This window comes from Anopheles coluzzii, chromosome 2 (genome assembly GCF_943734685.1).
Source record: "Anopheles coluzzii chromosome 2, AcolN3, whole genome shotgun sequence".
Taxonomy (NCBI): domain Eukaryota; kingdom Metazoa; phylum Arthropoda; class Insecta; order Diptera; family Culicidae; genus Anopheles; species Anopheles coluzzii.
The window spans coordinates 94,005,777-94,031,705 of NC_064670.1; the positions used below are offsets into that span (position 1 = coordinate 94,005,777).

Below are 25,929 nucleotides of genomic sequence, written 5' to 3' on the forward strand. Positions count from 1 at the left end.
TTTTTAACGTTGTTGGAATGTTTTTATTTATTTTTGAGAGGGGAGGGAGGACCATTGACTGCAACGAAAGGATGCACACGTTTGATTCGATTTATTTTACGCCCCGATTTTAATTTCCAGCCCGGCGGTGAAGTTCAAAATTAATTATGAACTCGACAAAAAAACGATTACCCACTCTCACGGGACGTGTGTGCTTAAATGGTGTGCGACGCAAAACGCAAAGATCGATTTTATGATTTTTTTTATTTATTTCAGCAAATTAAAAGCAAAACAAAAAAAGAAAATGACGGAAATGGAGACGATCGTCATCGAAATTGGAGCGATTAGGGTCCCGTTTTGTCATGGCGCATGGCAGCATATCACAGCGTTTGCCCCGCCGTCTTTTTTTATTGGTTTCTCCGCGCGCAAAATGGAGTAAAATCGTTCGCCGTTTTTTTGGCACCGATGGCTTTTCCCGATCATCCAATGCCCCCGTTGGTGGGAAGATTGCGATGGTATTTCAAAATATTTCTGTGAGCAATGAAGCGTAATTCGATATGGAGCGACTCTTACCACGCTCTCGCTTGTGAAGCGAAGCGGAGATCTAATAATTTTTGAAAAAGAATTAATTAACCAACTGTATCTTCCCCGATTTGCCGTCAGGATCACCTGCTGCTGCTGCTGTTTAGCATCACCGAACACCGAAAAGGGATGGTTGTGTTTTTATTTTCTTCCGCCACAGCTTCTTTGCGCCCGTACGCCCGCTCGAAAAACAGTCACCAAACACCACACAACGCACACAAACACATTGCTCTATCTGCATCGAAATTATTACCTTCGATTCTTAATTATACTCAATAAATTTGGATTTTATTTATCGCCCGTTCCGCCGCGATTGGCTGGCTGGTCCGGGAGCGAAGCGTACCCCGAAACGAAAGACTTCACAAAGCGACGAACCTTTCGAGCGAGGCGGGCGACGCAAGCGAAACCGAAAGACAGTCACAAACGATCGAAATTGGAATGAAATGTTCGCCCGTTACCGCGGCCGACTAATACCGAGGATCATCATGATGCTGATGATGATGATGATGATGATGATGATAGTATTGGCCTATTCAGCTAATACCGATCGCGGGGGAATAGTAATATAATGATCGGCAACGAATCCCCTTCGAAATCTAGCGTCTTCGAACGCACGCACACACACATTCGCGGCACCCGGCGCGAGGATTGGTAGCTCATTTAATTTTTAATCAGATTTCACAGACGCAAAGGCTGAGATTTCTGTCGGCTTCGGATTACTCTAGCCGATCGCAATCGAATTGCCGATGCGCTCGGCCCGAGCGGGGTTAGCGGGCTACGCGCATTATGAATATTTATGCGCCAGATTAGGTTATGCGGTGTGGATGGCCCTTCCCCATGTCCCCACCCTAGTGTCCAGCGTGTACAAATCTGCATAATTTTCTAGCACCCTCTCTCCCCCGCCCCGGTCAGGTGTCCTCGATCGAGCAAGCACAGGGCAAGGCCGTACACGTACACGATTTATCTTCTCAATTTTCATCACCACCATCAGCGTGGCTGATTGGAAACGATCAACGGCGTGCTTCCCAGCCATGAGCGGAAGCTGCTGCACCACGTGGGGACAATGCGCACGTTGATTCGGTGTGATATCGGCGGCTAATCAACCCCGTGTGTGTGTGTGTGGGTGACATTATTTTCTCCACACACTTTCATCGGCGCGTTTTTGTTTGATTTCGAGTGTGTCTCTGTTGCTGTCCTCTTGCCCTATGCCACCAAGCCACCGTCCCAAAACGCCACAAAATCGTGTGATTGTTTTCTCACCCGCAGCGCTGTACAAACATTACCTCATTTTTTCTTCGCTAATTAATGATAAATCTACTAATAGGTGGAAACATTCGTTGCGTTGCGGTGAGCCCCTGCCCTGCCCTGTCCAGTTCTTTATTCTCATAAATTAGCACCCAGCTAGGAACCCGCAAGGGGTACAACAGTATGCGCTTGGTAGTGGTAGTGGGGGGTTTAGCTGAATCGAAGAAACACTTTAGCGCATCGTCGTTTCTTACATTCCAATATCTATTTCCCACCGCATAGGAAGAAGTGGCAAATAAAACACAAACACACAAGCATACAGAGAGGTTCGAAACAACACAACAAAAAGACAACATTAAACACATTTTTAGTGATAGGAAACGAACGCAGGGAAAAAAAACACTATCACGACCTCCCGCTATTGGGTCAACCTTCTTCTGCTCGGAAGAGGGGCTGAGCCTGGGGCTGGGGTTGATGCGATACCCGCCCGCCACCCATCCCAGCGGATGAGTAGTTAATTTATGCCGTCCGATAATAGCTCGATAAGTTGTCATTTGTTATGCACGACTGCGCGCTTGTTGTTAAGTACTCCAGCAAACACACACATAAACACACACAGGTAGTCATTTTACCCACACGATTGTGCTATTTTTAGCTATTGTTTCAGTCACTCAAACACTGGGGCTTCATATGGCAACCTAAATTGACACGAAATTGCCGGTGCAAGAACCTCCCGGAAGGCTTCTTTTCCGTTCTTATCAGCAGCACCAGCGCACGGTATGGTATGCCGGCCTGCTGCTCCTCTGTTTCCTTCACCTTTTCCTGCGTGCGATATTTGTTGCTGGCAACCGAAAACGACCTGTCTGATAAGGGACAGTGTGGCGCGTTTACCTTTACTCCGAGGTGATCGGAGGCGTCCCATCACCAGCCCAGGAAATGAAACGACTCTCATTAGGAACGGCTAATGACTCTGGGTGTGTGTGTGTGTGTGCGAAGCGCCGGCAAACGACACGGACAAGCAAATCGTTTTGCCTAATTGAGGCTTTGTTTGCTGTGCCCCTTAATTGTGCCCTCAACCGGGGCGGAAGAATGGGCCGATAGTGGGTTTTTGGGGTGTTATTAAGTAGCACAACCGATTTGTCCGACCGACAGCCGAGTTTATTAAATTCAAATCACTTTCTACGCGTTTCAAACGGCTCAAAACATTGTATCAAAATGTGTTGCAATATTTTCCGCTTTTTTTCAACATACCAGAGCACACAGTTTCGCAACGGCAGTGTTTAATACGCACCAGCACGCACGAACGGAACACGCAACGCGCGACATAACTTAAACGCAGCGCGCATCAAATTGTTTCACGTGAACGTGTACACTTGAAAGCACGCAAAAATGAACTCCTTTCGTCCGAAAATGCCGGCACATCTTGCAAACATTATGTTGCGAACAATTACATACAATGCGAGGAGACGGAAAGGACGCTCGGGAGATCCGTTCCACAGCCGCCAGTAATTCACTGTCCAGCGTGGCAAGACAAAAAGGCCCTCAACAGGACGAAACACTGCCAGCAGGCACGGCAAGCACGTTCGCACACCAAACAAAAAAAACCACACGTAACACGGTAAACTCACGCACCAACCACGCACGCATACGCACTGTTAAATGTGGATAATTTATCGATCGGGCGGCACTACGGAGCCCAGCAAGAAGCAAGAGGTTCGTCGCTTGATGTCGATTTTTTTTGCGTTTTGCTTTGTTTTTAGCTCCTTTCGGTGATCACAAATTTTGCCTTAAACTGTCATATTTAAAATAAATTACTGTCCACTCACAGGCACTGTGGGGCATAATTGCAGTCGTTTCTTCCCCCCCCCCCCCGCTTCTTCGCCTTCCACTTCCACCGTACGCACAACAATGGAATTGCGGAGAAGGTGCGGAGTGTCCTTTTACTTTTGCCACTGCTCGGGGGGGTAGTATGATTCGTGATCGATCCCACTCTTTTTTTCCACACTTTCCGTTTTCCATTTGCTGATCGATCGATGAAGCGAAGAGTTTGGGTCGGAAAATTTGCGTCCAGAAGGGGGTGTATGTGTGTGTGCTTGTGGTGAAGGTATGCCATGAGTGGTGTGGAAATTATGCACCATTTTTTACACTAGCACCGCAGGGAGGAGGAAAATTGAGAACAGAGACAGTGCTTCAATTATTATAATTGTTGCACTTTTTTTTAAAGACATAACTCGAGACAGTAAGCAATACTTTGGTTTCCATCATTTCACGAACTTTGTGTGCAGCAATATACCCTCAGGATCCAGTAGAGTGTGAAGGAAGGACACGGAAAAGTGTTTAAAACTCACCAAGAATGATTAAACTTAAGACACCCTTTTTTATATGATTATTTTGTATAATTCCAATTAGGAAAAAAAATAGTAAATCTGTTGACGGCAAACACTTTTCTTCACAGGTGGCTCAAACAATTGCGCCCTTCCTTTGCCGGTGCGCACAACACAACACAACACAACTGCAATCACGATCGTGTACCGATCACTATTTCTTTCCGTGTTTGCTCACTAAAAATCACTTCCAGCAGCAAATTTCCGCCTCTACGTCCTGCATTAACCTCGAAACACAGAAACGTGCTGTTGTGGCGGGATGGTTAGGGTACGATGGTGGTGGTAGTAGGTTTCTTTCATACAGCCGGACACAAGGACAACGGCCGGTAGTAGCACGACGCGCACGGGACACGGCAAAATTCTCACGCACGCACCGCACCGACGAACCGACGATCAGAAAACTCGAACCAAAACACGCTCGCTCATACACACACGCACACGGAGGAACGCACACGCACCACGATCTCGATTCATCAACGTCTTTTGATAGACTAAATCAAGCAGCCCGGACCCGGGCGTAATCAGAGTGGCTGCTGCTGCTGCTGCCTGTGCGCGCCGATGAAGTTCCCGTCCTCGGACGGTCGGTCGGTCTCGCCGGCAGTGTGTGTGCGGTTGCTCAGGCGCAAGGGAGAAAGGTGGCAAAGGGAACGCACCACTGCACTGCACAGAGGGAAAGGAATACATACACACAGTCCCAGGGAAGCACACACAGGGTGCGTGTATGCTCCGAAGGAAGCGGTCGCGTGTGTAAGAACGGGAAGCAAACATAGACGAAACGAGCAAAGGAAACAGCGGGACAGAGACAGAGCAATTGAAATGATGGTACAAAAGAAACCAAAAAGAAGGAGCAAAAAAGAGAGAGAGAGAACAAAAAAGAGAGATGGAAATGGGACGAAGAAGAGTGGTGCGCAGAGAGATAAGACGAAGACGAAAGGAAAGAAAACCGGCAAGAAGTGCGTAAAGGAATGAGTAAGAAGCTTCCCTCTTCTCTTCCCCCTCCCCACACATCCCCTTGTGTGGAGGGTTTATGGTTTAGGGGATGGTGGATGAGCGGGCACTCAATGTACGCAAGCGGGATGGGCCTATGCGGCACACGGATGCGCAAGTACAAGCGCGAGTGCAAGCGGCTTTGCGCTGCTCGATGGAGTGTCTTCCAGGAGTTTCCAAACACTCGGCAGGACGGCTCACAGTGAGTGATTTTCGTTCTGTGGAGCTTCCAAAAGAACATCAAAAAAGGATATTGGTGTATGGGAGTTCGCAAAGTGTCCAAATATCCTGATGTATTCTGAACGAAGACTTCAAAACATCAAGAAGATCTAAAATTATCTTGAAAATCCATTTTCAAAACCTACCAACAAGCAAAACGTGTTGCAGAGCTTCACTTTTGGGTAAAGTTGACATCACATCAGTTTTCCTTTGCGACCAAGTGTCCTTGGGATTTTAGTTCAACATTAGAACGACCCGAAACGTGCACAGTCCCTTTTGCCATATATGTTTCCTCTTCCCTTGTGCGTTTTTGTCGGTTTTCAAAACCATCTAAACCATCGTAAAACGTCACAAAGCACACCGTAGCATGTCCAAGGCGCAACGACTTCGCAGAACAAACTGTAGCCGCAGCTTCCTTGCGCGGCGTTTCCAGAGGATCCACCACGGTGCCGCGATACGCCGGCAATGGTCATAAAACTGCGCTCTAACAGCCCTTACCATATCGTTCTGGCGGCGGGGTCTGGTGTCGTTTAATGTAGGGTTTTTAGAACCACCAAAAGTTCTTCCCTCCAGCCTTGGCACGAACCGCTCAGACAAGCGCGCGGGGGAAATGCTCCAGTCGAGACCTTTAGTCTTTTTGTTACCTTTTTTGCGTTTTATGTTTCCGCTTTTCAACAGCGCAACGCGAGGTTTGTTCTGCCGCGCAGAATAATTGCAGATCGTTTTCCAACAAACAAACAAAAAACTCATAAACAGTCGGTGAAATCTTCTTCTGGTGCTACTGGTGCGTGGTACGGTATGGCACGATATAGTTGTTGGAAGGGCAGGAAACATTTTAATGACCCATCGCGATTGCACTGGCCCGCTTGAAAGCCAGAACGGAAACGGGCAGATCAGCAGCCATGGCAAGCGAAAGAAATGGGGTTAGGTGGTTTATGTCGCCTCACGGGTAACACTTTCGGCGATTCATTTTTAGTTTCTCGGAAGCGATATTGTTGTGGTTCTGGGCTGTCATTCTTGTCTAGCAGTTGAAGAAGAGCCTTGGTCGCCACATTAAATGCGACACGAGACATCGTCGTCGTTCTAAAAGCCAAAAATTGTCTATTGTTTCAGTGTGACAGCGTCTGCGTCATGTTCCTGCCCTCTTGAATGCACTTGATATGGAGCAAATAAACGGTTTGCCTGCATTGTCCCTTTCAAAAAAAGGCAACAATAACCATTTGGGACAAAATAATCCAACCCGATCGATTACACCTTTCATCATCCTCTAATCGTTCAATTGACAAATGCAATTGCCTACTGCGATGACAATTGGGTTGGTCCCCTCGTTCTAACAAGAAAAAAAGCGGTGCATTCGATTGCACTTTTGCCACGAGTTCCATTCGTCCCGCTGAGCTGCAGCAGTGCCGCCCTGCAGTTTTTCGCTTGCGCAAAAACGGGAAAGCCCGCTGAAAGTGGCAAGCGAAAGGGCCAAAAGGGCTTCGCTGCATGGAGGGCAGGATCCCGTTGCTTTCTTGTTGACGTTGAAGAAAGCATGGCATAAAAAATCGGATCAATATGGAAATATTATTCGCACAACCCTTGGCGCAAAACGCTGCAAACCCGACACACACACGTGTTACGTTGCAGGGTGCTTTCACCTGTGTGTGCTTATACTTTCGTTTTGGAAAGGATATCGTATACACACACAAAAATCGGTCGGCGAGAGGCAAAGGAAAAGGAATTTGATATTCGGTTCGATTGAACAGAAGAAGAAAAAAAGGGGAAATTCGATTGGGTTTTTGTGGGCTTCTAAAATCAACAAACAGGAGTGGTGACACAGAAGTACTTATAATTTGTAAACAAATTGGATCGAGGAAAAGAGATGCACTAGATGGTGAGTTCCGCTATTGTGGGTAAAATTGGGCGCATGTAAAGGTATTATAGAAAGGAAGCGAAAGTTTCGGCAAGCGCGTAAAGGATCGTAATAAATACTGTAACAAAATAAACACCAACCACCAATCCAGTAAGTGCATTGGGGGAGTAAAAGGCATCTTACAATGAAAAGCAAACCCTCACCCCCATGAACACGCACCTTCACAAAGATAACGAGAGAGAGAGAGAGAGCAAGGGAAAGAGAAGGAGAGAAACAATCGCCATAACTCGATCGTACGCGTGAGAGCAACAGAAAATTAAGGAATAAAACCAAAAAAACTTAACCATCGCGAACCATTTTCAGGCGTCAATCGTTCCGGGGGCCACCGAGAGCCACACACAAACGCACGCTTATCGCACACGCTTTACTGATGATAGTGGTGTGTGCCTTTTTGTTTGTGTGTGTGTGCTCGCATTCGATTCTCCTCTCTAAAACTCGGTCACTTAATCGCGCTCGCTGTTTCGCTTTTTTTTAACCAGCCGAGGGGGTGGAGGTGGACCAACACCCCGAAGGGATGCGGGCGAAAGTTGACTACCGATGTTGGCAACATTATTTCACATTGTCACGCATGGCGAGCTGGCAAAAAGGATCCGCTTTTCGTTGCGCATTCGACTGCGCAGAAGGGGGGAAACAAGTAAAAAGGACAACCATAGATTGTTTTGGAGCGATTGATTGCTGAGGTTGGTGTAAAAGATAAAGCTTCCTCGCACCCCCGCGTTCGGTCAACCTCCCCCCCCCCCCCAGGTCTCCCTTTTCTGGCGATAGTGGCCGATCCCTTACACAATTGGTTCCTCTCTCGCGCGTAATCATATGTAAACGGGGATCGTTACGGGTTGGATTTGTTTTCTTCCCTTCTTCCTCCTCTTCTGCTTGGTTCATGTTTCGGGAGCGGTGGCGCTTTCATTTGCGCAGCGCAAAACCACCATATAAGGGAAGCCCCGGGTGGTGCAAGAAAAGGCGAAAATCGCGAGCAAACAAGAAATATGCGGCTTTTGTCAGCTGTCAGGGTAAATTAAATTATCGGCAAATTGAAAGTATCAATCTGTTTCTGTTTTTTTTAGTTCGTGCGTTTGAATGGATGGCTTTGGGGTAGGTGGGAGGGTTGGTGGAAGGAGATTTTGCGATGTTTAATGATTGCTTTCGTCGGCTCGGTGAAGGTTGTCTCCGGTCGAGGGAGGGTGAATAATAAGAAATTGGGTTACATAAAAATGTGTTTATGAGCGGCACGAACCGGATGGGATGAGAGGGTGTGAACGTTTTTCCACTAATTCATGCAGAAGTAAAGTTATCCTTTGTCTTGCAGGATTAGATTAGAAATGATTGTACCCATGTTTAGTATTTCCAAGGAGAAGTATTCGCTGGTAGTACAACATGCTGCTAAAATGTGCCTTCCCTAACGTGCATTGGGAAAGGAGGAGCTCCTGACACCGATAATTAATCATTTCGATTCCCTCTTGGGATGGTTTCTGCGATCGATGCAATATGAGGACATTAAACAACAACCCGAACGAATGATGATACTAACTTTAACCTTATGATTTGTGGAAATGAGTTGTACCATGGGAGGAAAAACGTACCTTTTGGTTGCGCGGATTTTTCGGCTCCTTGCGCAGATCCTCCGGCTCACGCTTCACGTTGATTGCCTGTGATGATGGGTGAGCACCGAGCAGCAGATCCTGTTTGGTGATGAATTTTTCGTTAGAATTTATTCCATTATTTTTGTATTATTGTATTAAAGAATTTCATGGCAAATAATATTAATGTTGAAACAAACGTCTAAGGTCAAAACATAAACAAACAGGTGCGATCGAGCGCGCGAAACGCAGTCATAACGTCTCGTAACGCACTGGTAACGCTTCTACCACGAGCAAGACGAGCAATCTCGGCTTCCCCTACTCCCGCTTTCTACAACGTGGACGCTTAAACACGCCCACTTTTTGTCGGAGCTGTAGAAGCGCAAACTTCGTGAGAGCCCGCGCGTTGTGGTCACTCACGTGCGTGAGCGACTTGTACGGAGACGCTCACAGCTCGAATTTTCATCCAAAGGGTTTTCTGCACGAGGTTTTCTCTTGCGTAAAATACTCCTGATGCGTGGAAATATTAGAAGAAAAGAGTTCACTTACCATTGCTTGCAGCGTTTGTCCATTGAGCTTGGCGCCGGCATTGGTGCTGCACGGGTCGACGGGCATTCATTGACAGCAGGTTAAAGCGGACGATAATGAGCCAAGATCGTGGCACGTCGTGAATTGCGCAGTGGCCATCGCAAGCGTAAAGCGATCATCGTCAGTAGCAGCATAGTCAGGCAGCATTCATCGTTGTCAGCAAGTGCAAGGCACGGCAACGGTAGGATGAAACCGGAAAAGGAAAGAAATAAAACAATTTTTCATTAGAAACGACGAAACTTTTGCCAAGTCATTTACCGCGGAAATGGCACATAAATTGTGTTTAAGATTATTGCGTCGAAATATTCATTTGCTCGCGCTGCTTCTACCTTTAGGACCCTCTATTAGGTGCAATTTTTTTTCGCCGGCAGAATGAAAATGTGTTTCCTGCTACCATTCCACTGGCAGGCACTCGTCGTCAGCTCGTAAAGTGACGCGTAACGCGCTAGCAGTTAAATTGGCGCCTTTTCGCGGCGTTTATCGCGTGGCGGACTTAGTGTGCAGTTTGCTTGCAATTTGCGCCATCGCTAAAGCAACACTTTCAGCCAGACAAACACACCCCTCGGAGATCGGGACGGGGTACAATAAATTCTTGTTCATAAAATCACATAACCGTGTGTAAGCGTTCGCCCATGATTAGCCCATGAATGAAGCAGAATCCGCCCAGCCCTTATCCGCGTTAAAGGCCGGCCAGTGCAAGCACGGCTTTATAAATGCAATTAAAATATTTATCATTTGCTGTGCAGCGGGGGTTGGTGCATCCTGGTGAAAGCCGACACGCAACGACCTCGTTTGGGAAAGGATCATAAACATTTATGCTTTTATAGGACACCGCGAGCTGGTAACGCCTAGGTTTGCTCGCCTCCAGTGTGTCCCACCGAGTCGACACTTGTTGCAGCGAAAGCAGTGGAGATGCACCTAATGCAGCCGTATTTAAATAAAGTTTCGTTAGATGTGGAGCAAATCTGCGTGAAATAGTTTTTCAGTCTCACTTTTTATTACCAAACTCGTCGTCGTCGTCGTCGTCATTGCCGCAAAAGGGAATGAATCTTCCCAAGGCGGCCCTTTCCTTCCACACTTCGATTAAACAACCCTACCCCGGATTGGATGCTCCCCATTCTGTAGCTAATTAAGTTTTGGAGAGTTTCCAGCGTCCCAGCAACGGTGGCGAGGCCCGAGCCCAAACCACCTGACGCAAATCGTGCCCCAAACTCGCGCGCGCAAAGCGGACCAAAGCTGGCAACGCGACGCGACAGTGACCATAAAAAAAATTCGGCAGATTCAATTTACATAAAATCATAATAAATACCTCGCCCCTGCCCAGGGAGGAGTTCCCTTCCCGGTTCCGGGGCACAGTACCGCGAAGGGAGTGAAAAATATGAGAGATTTCAGCTGATTGATCGTAAAAAAACACAGACGACAGAACCGATCGTTTTGCTGTGAACAGCATCTCGCCTCCCCCCCCCCCTTTCTTTTACGGAGGTGTTTTCCGATGGGGTTGTGTGCGGGTTATAATATTTGAGGTGGACTTCTTGCCCTCCCTTCAACCCTTTTGCTGCTGCTGCCTTCTCCTGCGCTGCATTTTTATAGACACCCAACAAACACACAAAATCCATACTACGAAACCAAAAGCACCACAGAAACAATCTTGCGCGATATCTGGAGCGATCGTAAATATTTTTATGTGCTCTCGTGCTGTCAGAAAACAGAACGCGATTTGTGTGATAAAGCTGGAGGAAGAAGCTGAGGGTGAGAAAGCCCCGAGAAGAATATGTATTTATTGGTGTAAACTGTACGGTATTTAAACGCACACCGACGCCGCTAATGGTGACCGAGGGGGTTCGATTGATCGCGCGAGGGAGCGAAAGAAATTCGATTATGATTGGAGCAGAACGGTTATAAAACGGTTTACAACGTACGAACCCGAGCCCATGCCCGGGAATGAGTGAATTAACCTGTCTCCAAGGATATAAAACCCTGCGTATGTGAGTGTGCGTCAAGCCACGAAACGGCTGCAGCAGGGCCAATTTGTTTGGTTTGTTTACGTGCTGTTTTTGGGCTGCGGAGCGCTTTCCCGAGTGCGCATAGTGTTTTGCTCCCATTTTTATGGGGCCGCGGTTGCATTTGTTCGTTTAATTTGGATCCCGGGGAGGGTGGTTTTGGGGGCTGTGATAGTAGGGGTAGTATAAATTATTCATGATTTTGTTTTTCAATGCTAGAAAAATACATCACATTCCGCCATAACATGGCGCGTTTTGAAGAAAAACACAGATTAAGTTATCTAAACTGGGTTACTTCAAAATAATGTTTAAAAAAATAACGACCGATCACTTTAACACCGAAACGTGTTTTACATAAAACGTATTTAAAAATCGAACATTAAATTAGAGCAAAACATGTCTCGAGCCGTTTGCTAGGCTGCTCGTCCTAATGCCCTGTTGAGGGACGGCCCGGAATGGCTTTATGACTACCGTGCCCGAGAGAGCTCGGCCCATTAATTAGCTTTTCCCAGGGTGTGCCCGACCGTACATCAGCTCTCTCGTCTCCTCATCCGTCTTCCCAGCCGTTCCCAGCCCTCTGAAATTTTGCATCCACCGTCGAGCGAGCGATAATGGGTTCTTTATGGCCCCGTAGTGGTCGTGTAATTGTTGCGCCGGGTTTTGGTCTGACGGTGACGACGACTTGTCCGAATCTTTAGCGAGGACACGAGGACGACTGTCGCTGCCATAAATGTGCGTCGTTTTCAGGTGGATTTTTGACTCGGGTTTTTTTCGTTGTTGTGTTATGAAGTGTATTTGTATGTGTGTGTGTGTTTGAGTGGCGCGATAATTTGCACAGGAAATGGATAATAAAGTAACTTCAACGTAGCGACAAAGCGAGACAGTCGTCAGGATGAAAGAGTATTGAAGTGCTTTCAAGGAAATGAGATGACATTTTGAGGAAAGCTTAGCAATTTGAATTTATGTAGAAAATTTTAATTATCCTTTAATTTATTCTTCAACCAAAACAACGATTCTTCATTTAAGACGTTACATTTCATTGGTTCATATCGTTTATTAATTCTTGTGCGTTTGAAAATCGCTTTCAAAATGGTCTATGTTGTCAATTGTTACCACATCAATTAACTCACATTCGACACACGATGGTTAGCACACACTGCAGGCTTCTCTTAGAAAAAGAAAATTCCACCCCAAAAACAACGCTAACGAAATGACACGAAAAAGAAATGTAATTGTTTTGACGTTTAATGTTGTCGCTTGCCTGTTTGGTTTGCATAACGAGTGAAAGAAATTAAAAGAGCGAAGCCATAATGCACACGAAAAAGCGACCAAACGGCAGTCAAGTTGTCAAGCAATGCAACAAAACACGCTACAACTGTGCTACTGGTTGTTGGTCGGTTCTCACAAGGTTTTTCCCTTTGGAATGGCTTTCCTCGTGCGGGCAAATTCCTGCAGGATTAGGCTTCGGGCGGCGCGTTGGTAAATCGTACGATCGAACGCATGCGCGCAGGAGCGAGAGGCAGCAAAAGGCGATAAATCGAGCGCACAGTACGGGTATCGTACATCGTATAATGAAAGGAAATTAATCTGGGATTTGAAAACGATCCGCAGTAGCACAGTAGTCACTGGGCTCGGTACCGGTGAAGGAAATTCATTACAACATTATAGAGAAATCTCCCTCTCATCCTCAGCCTCACCCAAGTCCCCGGTCGCCGCGAATGTCTGGCGCCTCTGGGTGGCTATAAATTATGCCTTCGTGTGCTTTTTTTTGGTCTCTACTGCTCCTGTAATTCCTTGCGCATGATGCATGATCCTTTGCGCAACGGTTGCCGGTTGCAAGGTAGGGCGCAGCAGAAGAATAAATCCTTACACACAGTCGCACTCAAACATACACAGTTGGGCAAAGGGGCGCGAAGGTAAAACATTCAGAAATGTATGTGTGTGTGCACGATGGTAAGATTTGCGTTTTTTCGGGCAAGATTCGTCTGGTCGCTCGTCTAATCATAACAATTCGGAAATAATAAATAATAATGAGGAAAGAAAGTGCTCCGGTTTTTATTCGTCTGCGAGCTGGTGAAAGGGGATTGCGTGCGTTGCTTTAGGGGAATTGCGGAGAAGAAGGCAGTTTGGGATTGTAATTAGATTATTGGAAAGAAGGTTCAAAATGTGAAGAATTTCACTAAACTCGTAAATAAAAGATTTGAACATATTTTACAAACATATTTGATCTTGTTTTTAAGCTCAAATTAATTGGTAAGATACTCGAACAAGATCACAATAAAAAGAGAAAATTAGATATTCTTGGCAGCGAACCAATTCTTCTGAGAATATTTCCCGTCGATTTGCAGCTCCGATTTGTTTAACAAATAGAAATGCCAAATACCCGCTCACACTCGAACGCTCCGTTGCGCTTGTCAGTTTAGATTAGACAGCAGCTCTCAAGCAGCATAAATCCATGAACAGAGCAGAGATTGACTAGCGCACTCCCTCCACATCAAAAGCAGAAGCCCTCGGGGGATGAATTCGGCTTTTACCGAACACAACAGGCACGCTGCTACTGGACAGCAAAGAAGCAAAGCACTGGTAAGGTGTGCCCGACCCGACTTAATCCACAGTAGCCGGTACCACGGTATGGCATTTGTTTTTATCTAGCTTTTAGCTGCGGGAAATTTACAACCAACGCAATCCATCCGCTACCGAGAACTCAGCGGAGTGTCAGGAGCGTTTTTTTTTCGAAGGCATATCATACAGAGACGCCGGGAGAGATGGGGGATCAAATCCCATTTCCTTGCGAGCGCGAGCTCTGATCGGAGATTCCGGGGAAGAATTCCGGGATAATATGATTAGTTGTGGACGTGGCCGGCTTGTCCGACGGGCGGAGGTTAGGCTATCTATCATATTTTCTACCGCATCCGCATTGTCTGCTGTGCTGTTCCCATTTGCTTCTTTCTGCTCCACTTTCCGTATCGCTTGAGTAGAACGACCGAACGAAAAAGGATCGAAAAATGCCGTTGTTGCCACAGGTGACATGGTTGGGGCTTTCGTTTTTTTTTTCTTCCTCTTTTGCTCGGGGAATGTTTAGTCGCAATCATATCGCCGTTTGCTGATATTCCTTCCCATAAGCCGGGATCGAACCTCCCAAAGGCATCGATTTACTGCTCCCGAGAGAGAAGGAGAGTCCGTTAGGCTTTTGAAAAGTTTGAGCTAGGTGAATACGTTTCTATTTTCATTCAAATCATTCAATGCCTTTATTGTTGCAACAGAATGAATTGTCTTTCTTGTTTTGGCTTTTCACCATCTCGCCACTTCACATCTTGGCTTTGACTCCCGCCTTTTTTCCAACACTAAAATGATAATCGTTTAACTTTTCAAGCACTCGAAATGCAAACGGGAGAAGAAAAAGAAAGCATAAGCTAACGAAGAAGAAACTCATCCAAGCGCATACACACACACACGCATAGAAATTCCATTCAACGAGCGATTGTTAGCATTAAAATTTTAATCGACAGTGACAAAAGACACTCGCACTAAACGGGGGCGCATAAGCGACGAACCCCTTCGCATGTGCTACCTGCTTCCCACGAACCCAGCGTTGAGATATTAATCGCGAAAAAAGCGAAGAAAACAAACGAACGATTATCGGTGACCGTGTGCTGCAGCATCTCTTTCCTTCCAAGATCGCCTCTCCGATCCTCAGACTTTTCCCATTTCAGTGCCCGCGCGTGTGGCAAGGGATGAATGTAACGAACCGCAGGGATCGCAACCTCCTCCTACTAGATTACACACGAGCCCACGGCCGACCGTTCCAGTGCACCGGCTCGATAAGCATCGTTTCGATGGTTCGTTCGTTTGGTCCCAGCAAGCGACCCGTTCCGGAAAGGGTTCGATCTTCCGATCCCTAGCAGACGGATTAATCGCTAGTGAATTTAGAGACGAGATCTCACAAGCTGCCTCCTCTTTTTTGCCACTGCAAGCGTGTTGCCCATTGGGTGTGCGAGTGTGTGTTTAGGATGTGGATTATCATTTGCTACCGCATTTGCTGCCCTTAAGGGCAGGACAGTGAAGAATGTCTGCTCATTTTCATGCCCGAGGGAAACGATTCCTTCTCAAGGGCTCAATCGGCATACTATCGGCCGCGGAGCAGAAACGCTTCTTAATTGGAACAAATGTCTCACGCCTGTTTTACAGCCAATCTGGCTTCGTTTGTGTCGGTGGTGCGATTGGGAGGAGAAATTTTTACACAACACACAACAGCACGCAGTGATCCGCAGCTCAGTCATCTTTTCCTCCCCGCTAACGATGTGACCGATGGAAATGTGTGTCAGAGAGGCGCTTTGTTCACAGACGCTTACAGCGTTTCATCGGCAGGTATCGGTGGTATCGTTTTATGATCCTCGCTAACTATACAGACTAGCAACGATTAGTATAGTTTATTTTTTGTTGGATGTTGATGCGATCCACCATCCCGGGGCCGAGGGTTTATTAGTGAAGCTGAGAAAAGCTGAACCTTTCTGTGGTCAATCGTGGAATATTGCACTAAACAAAGGTGCGAGCGTGCTTTTTTTTCTACGATTGCATAACGGTGGTTCAATTATGACGTTGAATTTATGTAGTTAACGAGCTGCTTTTGTCATTTAAAGTTAAAGAAGCTTTCGGCTCATTCTTTCAAAATATTGTCCTGCCTTTTGTTGTGTTGATTTCCCGCTTGAAGTATGACTCAAACAATGCGTCGCTTTATTTAAAATAGAAACCAATTTATTTTGGTTCGCTTTGCGGTGGTCAATAGCTTTCTGATTTGGTATCCATTTTTGTACTGATTCTAAAAGTTTGAATCTATTATGAAACGATTTCAATGTGTTGCTTCAGCAAAGCACACAGATTGTCTTCCTCTAGAACAGTTTACGGCCCAAAACTGCTTCACAAATTCCGAACGCCGAACTTTAATGTTCGCGCTCAACCCTTTTCCAAAGCGAGTGACACTTTTAATCGCTTCCTTTTGAATCGATCGAATAAAACAGCAGCCATGCGATCGTAAAACAGACGCAATATGAATACGCACAATCAACAGCAACACAGCAAGCGGCAGTGTTTCGATTAGAATTTGACTATAAATTTCATCCGCGTTTAAATGAGAACTTAAAGTAAAACATTAAAAATCCGCTCGGAACTCATCCGAACGTACGATTCCAACAATTTCCCATATCGGGAGCGTTTTTTTTTGTTTGAGTCAAGCGTGTCGTTGAGTCCTCAAGCCGCGCGCAGGCGCACCGAATACACGGCCGCACATAAGTTTGTTCGCGCTTGATTATGCCTAATTTCTAATTTATGTCACCTTCCGTTCCCCTTGCGCTCTCTCTCGCGCTCTCTAAACGAATTAAAATATTTTTCTGCCGCTATTGTGGTCGATCGAGCGTCGATTTCCGACGCGGATATGACGACGGCGCGATTTCCAACACACACATACACACACTGTCGGATTACCTGATTTGTCGTGGTTGGTACAATTCGATGTGGTTTTGGCAGGCAGACACATATCGATTCCCAAGCGCAGCCCGCATTGCTTGGTTTTGTTGTCGATTGCTTAATGAATGCTCGCGTTGGTTGAATCTCTTAAAATTAAGCTAGATGAGAGGTTTCTGTTTGCATAAAAGCTGCGCTCTGCAAACAAAGCTCGCCGATAAAATGGGATATGCTTTGACACAAATCCTTAATTACTGCACCTGACACTGGGACGCGGGCGCTTATAGAGACACAAAATCTGTTTTGGAATAAATATTATCACCAAAAACCAAAAAAAAACCGATTTTCATGTAATAACGCCTTGTTTATCAACGGTCGCTTCCCTCACAGTTGCGATCTTCCTGTGTTTCCTTGTTCGCCTTACTGAAAAAATGAATAATGCGTTTTTATAAGTCAAACTTGATTAAACTCTATCGTTTTTTGTTTTCGCTTGAAGGACGCGTAGCATCCCTTTCGATTTATTTTAGGTTTTTTGTTGTGTGTCTTCTCTTTGCACGATCTCCATTTCCATTTTACTTTCTTTTGATACTGTGTTTTTTTCGTCCTTTAAGCGTCGCCTTCTTCCATCTTCACATACCAAAGCCGTTTCGATATCGTTTCGGAATGCCTGTTTCCACCTTTTCTCGCTTGGGTTTCTTGTGGGGAGGTGGATTTTTAATTTATTGGATTAAAAAGTTTGTATGCTTTCAGGCAAAGACGATCGCGATCGCTTCGTGACAGTTTTCCACCGTACCGGAGCAACACACAAATAACACACACGGGTGCACATCATTTGGAATTCATTGCTAGGGGAAGATAGATTCCGTTCGAGCGGGCAACCGTGTCGAAGGTGATTTTTTTTTCAATACCAAAATCAGACCATTCCGCGGAAGGCCAAGTGTGTTGAATCTTCTTGACTCTGTGTGTGTGTGTGTGCTCTAGGAGCAAAGCGCGGGTTTGTCTCTGCGTAGCGATCTCGCACGGTATCTTTACCAATTATTCACACTCTTTCGGGTCGGGAAATCTAGTGACGTCCAACCGCGCCAACCGCACCAACGCCACACACACACTCGCTCCCGTTGCCATTTTCGTTCCGTTTGGCCGGCCGGTGTATAAATCAATATTTTTCATACGCCGACGATATGTTCGGTAATTTATTCATCCACCGCACGTATCGTTTGCAATCGAACGTTTTGGGGCGGCGTTTGGCGGCCAGCGAGCAGAATCGATTCGACGCGGCCACAAACGGGTGTTTGGGTGATTAAGTACTTCGCGGGCTGCTTGGCGGCCCCGAGCACGGGGATGTGTCGTTGCTGGCTGCTGTTATTGATTAAAGAGTTCCTTATTATGAGAGCGGGAAGCTCCCAGCCTCTTATGGAGTGCGCAATAAATTCACTGTCTCTTGACCAAAAAGAAAATGACAAAATTCTAAGCGCGGGTGAGCCAAAGACGAATGAATGGAGTAGAAAAATTGATAAGGTTAAGCCATTTACGGGCTTTGTTGAATGTCTGTATGATGGATGCCGATGGGCATAGAGTTACAAGGGCACAAAGGTATTAAATATTGCCTAAATGTGATCATCATTTGATATTTTTTCGAGCCAATCGTTTTTCATGCATTATCACAAAGGCTGTCACATTTTATTACAAATACTACTGGATGTGGTATATTAAAAGTTAAAGTTACGGAGATAATTTGAGACACATGTTGTGTTATTTTGCATTCCAAATAATTGGAAATTCTACTATGATTGCTGCAGAGAGAGTTGATACCTCTGCCATATTGTTAGAATACTTGTAATATTATGTGATTTAATGTGTTCTTCTACAATTTTATTTGAAAACGATAATCATTCTTCAAAATATTACCTAAAACTTTCGTATGTATGTATCAATCCAAATGATCAAACACAGAAATGTGCTGTATGATGCTAAATTTCCACCCACCGATCCGTAGCACTTGAGATTAGCCTATCTCTCCACATTGGCTTAAGAATTATGTCAATCGCCAAAGGGCACAAAGGCAAGCGAAGGGTGTATTCTAGCTTCCGACTCTTCCCACAAATGGCACGGCCAAACGTTTCCCCGTTTTTTGCAATCATTACTTTTCATCTAAACACAATATTTTCCGAAACGCGTACACTTACGCGCCAGCGGCATAACGGCGCTCCTGTTCGTAACGGAGCAGCAGCAACAGCCCAATGGCAACAATCCCGAGTAGCCGTGGCGGGCGTGGGTGCACAAGGGCAATTTTCGCAATGGGTGGGCGCAACAACGCTAGACCACGACGGTAGGAAATGCATAAATGTAGATATCAGCCGTCATACACTTGACCACCGTTATGTTTGCGAGAACCATGACCAAGGTGACTAGATAAAATCCTCAACAGCAAGCCCCGTGTGTTTGAACGGAGTGGAGCAGAGAAATGCGACAAGCCGATCGAAAGCCGATCGCACCTCTTTGTGTGTACGCGATGGTCTTAAGGGGGTGGTGTGGAGAAAAAAAAAACGACCAAAACCATACCGCGAATAAGAAAGCACTGTTATTGCTGTTGTTAAACCTTCCCGCTCACTTGCTCTTTGCGCCAGGCTACATGCTGTAGCCGCATTTTAACAGCCACAGCTTGGTGTAAGGAGAAATATTTAAATAACAATTCGACATGAGTAAACGCCCAAAGGCACGGACGGACGGCCGGCGAGACGGACTCGCGGTGGAGCAGCAATCTTAGCTTTGTTTGGGGTCCAACCGTTCCGTTATGTTGCCGACGTAAGGTCATCGTTTGCAACGCGTGCGCACCCCTTTTTTGGGGATGCGCTGATGACGACGAGAACATAATGAAGCGCCCCGAGTAGCTGTGCGAGTGTGATCGGGCGGCTTCTTTCGCATCGCACATTGTTTGGCATTGTTTTGGCAGCATTTTTTTGTTGCTTCCTCTCTACTCTGCTTATCTCACACATACCCCCCCTTCTTCCCATATTTGTGTATGTGGGACAGTACACGCATCGGGTCGTAAAGGCGTTGGCGCCCGGAGGCCAAACATGCAAAAGGCACGTTGTGACAGGTGATGGATGAGCATAAAATCTCACCTCTTAGGTCTTAACCCACCTTTTTCGGCCGTTTGGGCCGATTTCGATTAAGATGTGTATGCGTATGTGTGTGTGTGTGTATGTTCGTACACTATCTGCGACAGCGGAGGTGGCTTTAAATGGGATATTGATGATTTATTTGCGTTCGATATTCGTATGCCAGGCAGGGCATACAACACAGCGCATGATAAGTGCGAATCGTGCCGTTAAATATAAACATCGTGTGTATTGTGGCATGTTTGCGGGGGTTTTCGCTGTTTGAGCTATTCATTTTGTGCCTGGTAAAATTGAACATTTGTGAAGGTGTAAATGCAAATGATGGTGAATAAACTTTACACTGCAACGTCACTCTTTACAGATGACCAAAGGAGTTCAATTACCTTGATGGAACTCGCACAAGCATGTCTAAAATTGGAAATAATTCAATTCTGATGATTTAATTTATTGCTTAGTACACAAGTTCCATACTGTTGGACGGAGCATTTAAGCACATCAATGTACAGTTAAACGTGCCACTTTAAAACTATGCCACTGGAAGCCACTCGAGAACTTTTCCTCGCTCATTGTTTACCATCGCTTCTTGTCTACTCAAAACCCGCACACAGAAACAGATGCTACGATAACCTTTTCGTCCCCTCCCGATAGCTTCGGAAATCAGTTTAATTGCACGAAATAAAACAATTACATACACCCGCTTCCACGCGCCACCACCGCAAACTGCCTCCGCAGAAGCGGAAGCTGACCCGGCAGATCTTTCGATCGGCAAATGAATAATGGATCGCAATCGATAAGCAAAGTATAAAGCCATTTAAAGCCCAGGTCTGCTGGGCTGTGATCCTTATCACAGAACGCAACCGCATCCAAACAATGCTGCCTCGATGCCCCACCGCAGCCCCTTTGCATCCCTCTGTTGGTGGCATGGACCTGAAAGTACCTTCTTCAGGGAGGCCCAACCAACCCCAATGGCAACAGTTCGGGGTGGTCCCGGCATTTCCCACCAAGAGAAACAATCGATTCCAAGGTATGGCAAACGGCGCACGCACTCCACCGGGTGTGTGTGTGTGTGTAGCTCGACTGCAACTGGGTCTTTGTGTCTGTAAATGTATCTATACCTCCACTGTAGCGCATCCTTCTCCGGGAGTTTGTAGTACTCGTACACGAAAGTGCCATTGTTATTCTGCAGCTGATGAATTTGCTGATGCTGCTGCTGTTGGTGGTGATGATGATCCTGTTCCTGTTGGTGCTGCTGCTGTTGATGGTGATGCTCATGATGCTCGTGCTGCTGCTGCTGTTGATGGTGCTGCTGGATTAGATTCAGCGAAGGGGAGATCGATGGATCGGTGACGCCCGTATCTTCCACCGGACTAGACGGTACCGGATGGCCACCGGGACCACCGATGATACCGGTACCGAGCGGCGATTGCTGATCGTAGTACCTGGAAAGAAGATTCGTAGCCGAGTTGCCTTGCTGATCTGGTCTAGATGCTGTATCGGACGAAGCACGCTCCGGTGGGATGCTTGGGGGGAGTAGTCTTACCGCGCGTATGTGATCGGCGTGTTGGCAGCACTGCTGGTGGCCAGGTGGATGATGTTGCTGCTGTCGGGACCGGTGTGCACCGGTGATGGATCGCCCGCCATTGGCGAGTCAGTTTGATGCGATGCCGTTTGCATTCGTCGTCTGTAAGCGTCGTTTTAGTTTCGATTCAGTCGCATAGTCGTTAAGTACGGCACAAGATGCACAAAGAAACTCAGATCACAGAAACGAAACCGGTAATGTCTTTAGCAGAAGCTTTGGTTTTAAGGATAAAAATCCTTCAAGAACCTTACGATAATTTAGATTACTTTGCAGTTCATAATTTAAGAGAGATCATTTGAGAACGTTTTTCATACAATTTTCTAAAATTTATTCTTCAAATAAGTATGAAACGGTTTTTTTCACACAACACCAGGCAACTCCCTACGTTCATTTTCTATCAAAGAAATGCGTCTTTCGCGCCCCTGCCGGCACAACACGCCACCAGAGCGGAAGTAGATCGTGCGTATCCTAGCCGGACCAAAACAATGCAACAAACACTTCCCTGTCTCTCACACTCTCAGCGAGAAAATTTACCTCACACACGCACACACACACACACGCCGTAATCTCGAAGACGCGTGAAGGGTAAAGAAAAGCCCCGGCGTTGCTTCTGTTGTCGCTTCATTTGCATATCTATGGATGCGGAACTGTATTTTGATAAAGGAATGAAAGAATAACAAGCCGTAGCAGACGTGGTACGTCCCGGGGCCTCCGGAGCCACCCTGCCATAGTACGTATTCCTTCCGGGGCCTGAAATTCGGAGGGAAACTGCTCTTGTTGGTGATGACGCCTCGTCTGAATTGTCACAATTCGGTTGTTCACTTTTTATCGAGATTTAGTTTTTTTTCTTCTTTTCGTTGCTCCAGAGTAGAATGCAAAGGATGAAAGTTTGTGTACGGTTTTGGGAAGGAAGAGCAAAATCGAAAGAAGGGATAGATGTTTTCTTCCGACAGGCAACTCAACACCATTCCGCCGCATTAGTGAGGTGCGCAGCCTTAAAAGGAGTGTCAAATTTCAAGTGATTTCTGCTTTCATGCGTTTGAATCGCACAAATGTTTCGTCAAGTATGAGTTGATGTTGAAAGAAAAAAACAGGACGATTTTAGCATTAGCTCAAGTGGGTTGTATGTTTTTATAAAAATGTGTTAAAACGATTAAGCAATTGGATGAAAAAAGGTACATTTCAGATTGTTCGTATAAAACCCGATAAAAACGACTATCGGCAATTGACCGTTTTAAAGGCAGATAGAAACATTCAATAAAACATTATAGTAACTCAATAAATAATGAAAGGCGAAAACAGATGCAAAAAAAATATGAACGATAACCTCAAACGAATCATAAACGACACTGGACCTGGGTGGTTGTTTGTTTCTGGTGTTTTCCATCCACAACAAAAAAGGAAAGCGAACACTCAACTTCAAGTGTTCCTTCAAACACACGCCCTGGCCTGCCTAACCCTCTCCTACCTCAACGCCCTCCTCAATTTCCAAAACGATCGTGACAGGGCCTGCTGCAAAATAAAACACGGCCCAAGCTCAAGCTCTAAAGCCGGCACTAAGTATCGCTAATAATATGTAAAACAATTTTTATTTGTATGCTAATTCCTCCCGGGTGCTATTAATTTTTTCACTTCCCTCCCCGTGCTGGACCGTAAATCAGCGCCATGTTTTTGCCCATTTATCCCCGCCCGTACCCGGTCCCGTACACACACCCTTCCACATCTGCCACAACAGCCACGCCCCACCGCTGGGGCATATTGATCGGCGTGCCGCCACGGCGATGGTGTGGCCCGCACCTGACACTTTGCAACGGTGTCCACCACCGGGGGTACATGCGTACATGCTCGCTTGGCCAATTGGTTGTTGGAGAGGGATTGATTCGCTACATTATCTTACAAAACTGGGGGGCTAGAAACAGGAGTGTGATTACGCTCAGTGTTGTAGCTGTAACCCCCCCATGGGTTCGGTTTAAAGGAAGTGTTACACCTTTGACATGTAACAGCGGCTGTTCGATTAGTGACCGATCCGTGAGTGTTTACAGGATATTTGAACCTTGGTTTGTAATATTTTTTAACATAAAATATTTAATTAATTTCCCTAAGACTGATCATTCCACAAAACATAAATAACAGTTCAAAAGAGTCCTAACGATCGATCACTCATTACCACTTTATGGTCCGTTCCAGTTTTTGCGTACATCCACAGGGAACAGGCCCCCGTGTCGCATTAGTGTTTGATGTATCAAGCTCGTGCGCACGACCTTGAACAGAATCATAAATTCCCCAGCATCATCCGGAATGCTTCGAAGCGTATTGTTTGGCATCAGCATTGGTCCGGACTTTGGGCCGGGTGGTATCAAATTTCACCGAGCCTTGTTTTCGCAGTTTCGTGCTGCACAGGTGAGTGTTGTTTTGAATTTTTGACAGCCATAATGGGTACACGCAAAACAAAAAATAAAGGAAATCATTTTGCTTTTGGCTTCTGAAATGTATCTTTTTTGTTTCGCTTCATCTCTTGTTGGTGGATGATTTTAAAATCCCAATAATTCCCTCCTTAAAAAAAGCAACCACCTGATCCTAACAATCGATCGATGATCGGTGGAAAAAAATCGATGGTATTCAAAGCTCGCGGTGAGGACGGTTCGCGTGAGTTATCTTACGATGCGGACGATGGTGGAAGCGATATCCCACAACATAAACAAAGGCTGGTGCTAAAGCAAGGGGAGTAAAACGACATACCAACACACACATACACACACACACTCTCTCACACACATGCTGCCCTGTTCGGGTATAAAGGTGATCGGTAAAATCTATCGCCTCGAAAATGTCATTCGAATGTTAATTTCTTTTTTATTTTCTCCACAGGCAGCAACAGATTGTGAGAGGAAGATCCAGCACGGATACGTTAGAAGAAGCGTTTATGTTTATACGCGCGTGTGTGTGTGTGTAGAAAATTTAAATTTATACGCAACTGCACCGTAAGCGGCCGGTGGTGTGAGGGAAAAATATTTATTACGAAACGATTGCGAACGAATCGCCACTCGGACGAACAATGCAGCTCTCGATCGTTCGATCGTACGGATTGAATTCAGATTTTTTTTTATTTTATTTTATCCTTTCCCGTGGAGGAAAGCTTAGTTGCGCGACACGACGGGAACCACATAAACTCCTTCATTCTCACCTCGTTGCGCGAAAGAACCGTGCGCCGTGTCCAGGCGACTGTCGTAAACGGTGGATCGTCAAACGGAAGCACCTTGCGGTAATGACATGCAATTAATTTGCCCGAACCTACTGCCGCCGGGCCGCTTGCCATCGTATCCTTTTGCGTTCTTTCTAATCAGCATTTCAGAACCGCTGAAGAGGAAGGCCGAGGGGTAGGGGAAGGTAAAGCGTAAAATGCAAATACGAAAGCTGCGTGCAACAAGTGCACACAGTTGCTCACCGCTGCACCGCTGCGAATATGATTTTAATTACTCCCCGACGCTGGCGACGCTGCCGCGTGTTTTAACATCATCATTTCGTCTCCATCATCCTGTCCCCTGGACCTTTTGTCATCTTTACCTGAACCCCTAATTACACCTCGCCGTCGTGGCCCCGGCTCGTGGCCGGTGGAACGGATATATTTCGGTCTCGGAAAATGAGAGTCCCACAGTCGCCGTCCGGTACACACGCTATGGCGCCGGCACCGAATCGTTTCCCGTTCGGTGCGAAATTAATTGACTTGCAATTGCATTTTAATGCAGCTTGGCTGTAGCCGGGGTGCGTTCTTGTGCTGTAAGGCTGGGCAGGCGCAAAAATTGAACGCAAATTATGGAAGCCAATTTTAATGTGTTGGATAATTTTCATCCCGGCTCGATTCCGGACGATTCATCCGGCGTTGAAATTAACCGGAGGAGTGGAATTACAATTTTATAGCGCTGGTTTAATTTGTTCGCAACAAGAGAGGCTAATGATTGCATTTTAATCTTTTTCAACGTTTTAGCGATTGAGTGACTCTATGAGTGGCATAAAACGAACTTGAAAGGAATTGAATTCTGCATCGAACTTAGGAACCCTTCAACTCCTTCAACCGATATGCCACCCAAAAGAAAAACCTTGACTCACAAAACTGCACTGATATCCATTTGCTCTTCTACTTCATGCCACACAACCCCCGCAATGCAGCCAGCTGATTGATAGCATTGCATACAATCCCAAACTCCCTCGTTCTGCCGAATGCCAAAGGGCACTGCGCGTTGTTTATTATTAGTTTTATTTCCCGCCGCCCGCAAACAAAAACATCGATCTTAAGA

General features: G+C 46.1%; 1 protein-coding gene and 1 long non-coding RNA gene across 7 annotated transcripts in view; one reads left to right on the plus strand and one right to left on the minus strand.

Annotated features, from left to right (window-relative positions):
- Nucleotides 1-25,929, minus strand: part of LOC120953224 (protein grainyhead) — a 186,055-nt gene that overhangs the window by 55,536 nt on the left and 104,590 nt on the right. For all 6 annotated transcript variants that reach the window (XM_049607582.1, XM_049607581.1, XM_049607580.1 and 3 more), the window contains 2 exons: nucleotides 9,435-9,480; nucleotides 8,889-8,987 (listed from right to left, as the gene is read on the minus strand). In XM_049607582.1, the coding sequence (XP_049463539.1) occupies nucleotides 8,889-8,987; nucleotides 9,435-9,480 (145 nt within the window). The remainder of the gene's footprint in view (nucleotides 1-8,888; nucleotides 8,988-9,434; nucleotides 9,481-25,929) is intronic.
- Nucleotides 11,862-25,929, plus strand: part of LOC125906856 (uncharacterized) — a 264,465-nt gene continuing 250,397 nt past the window's right edge. Inside the window, exon 1 of the long non-coding RNA XR_007452176.1 lies at nucleotides 11,862-11,871. This is a non-coding gene — a long non-coding RNA (uncharacterized LOC125906856). The remainder of the gene's footprint in view (nucleotides 11,872-25,929) is intronic.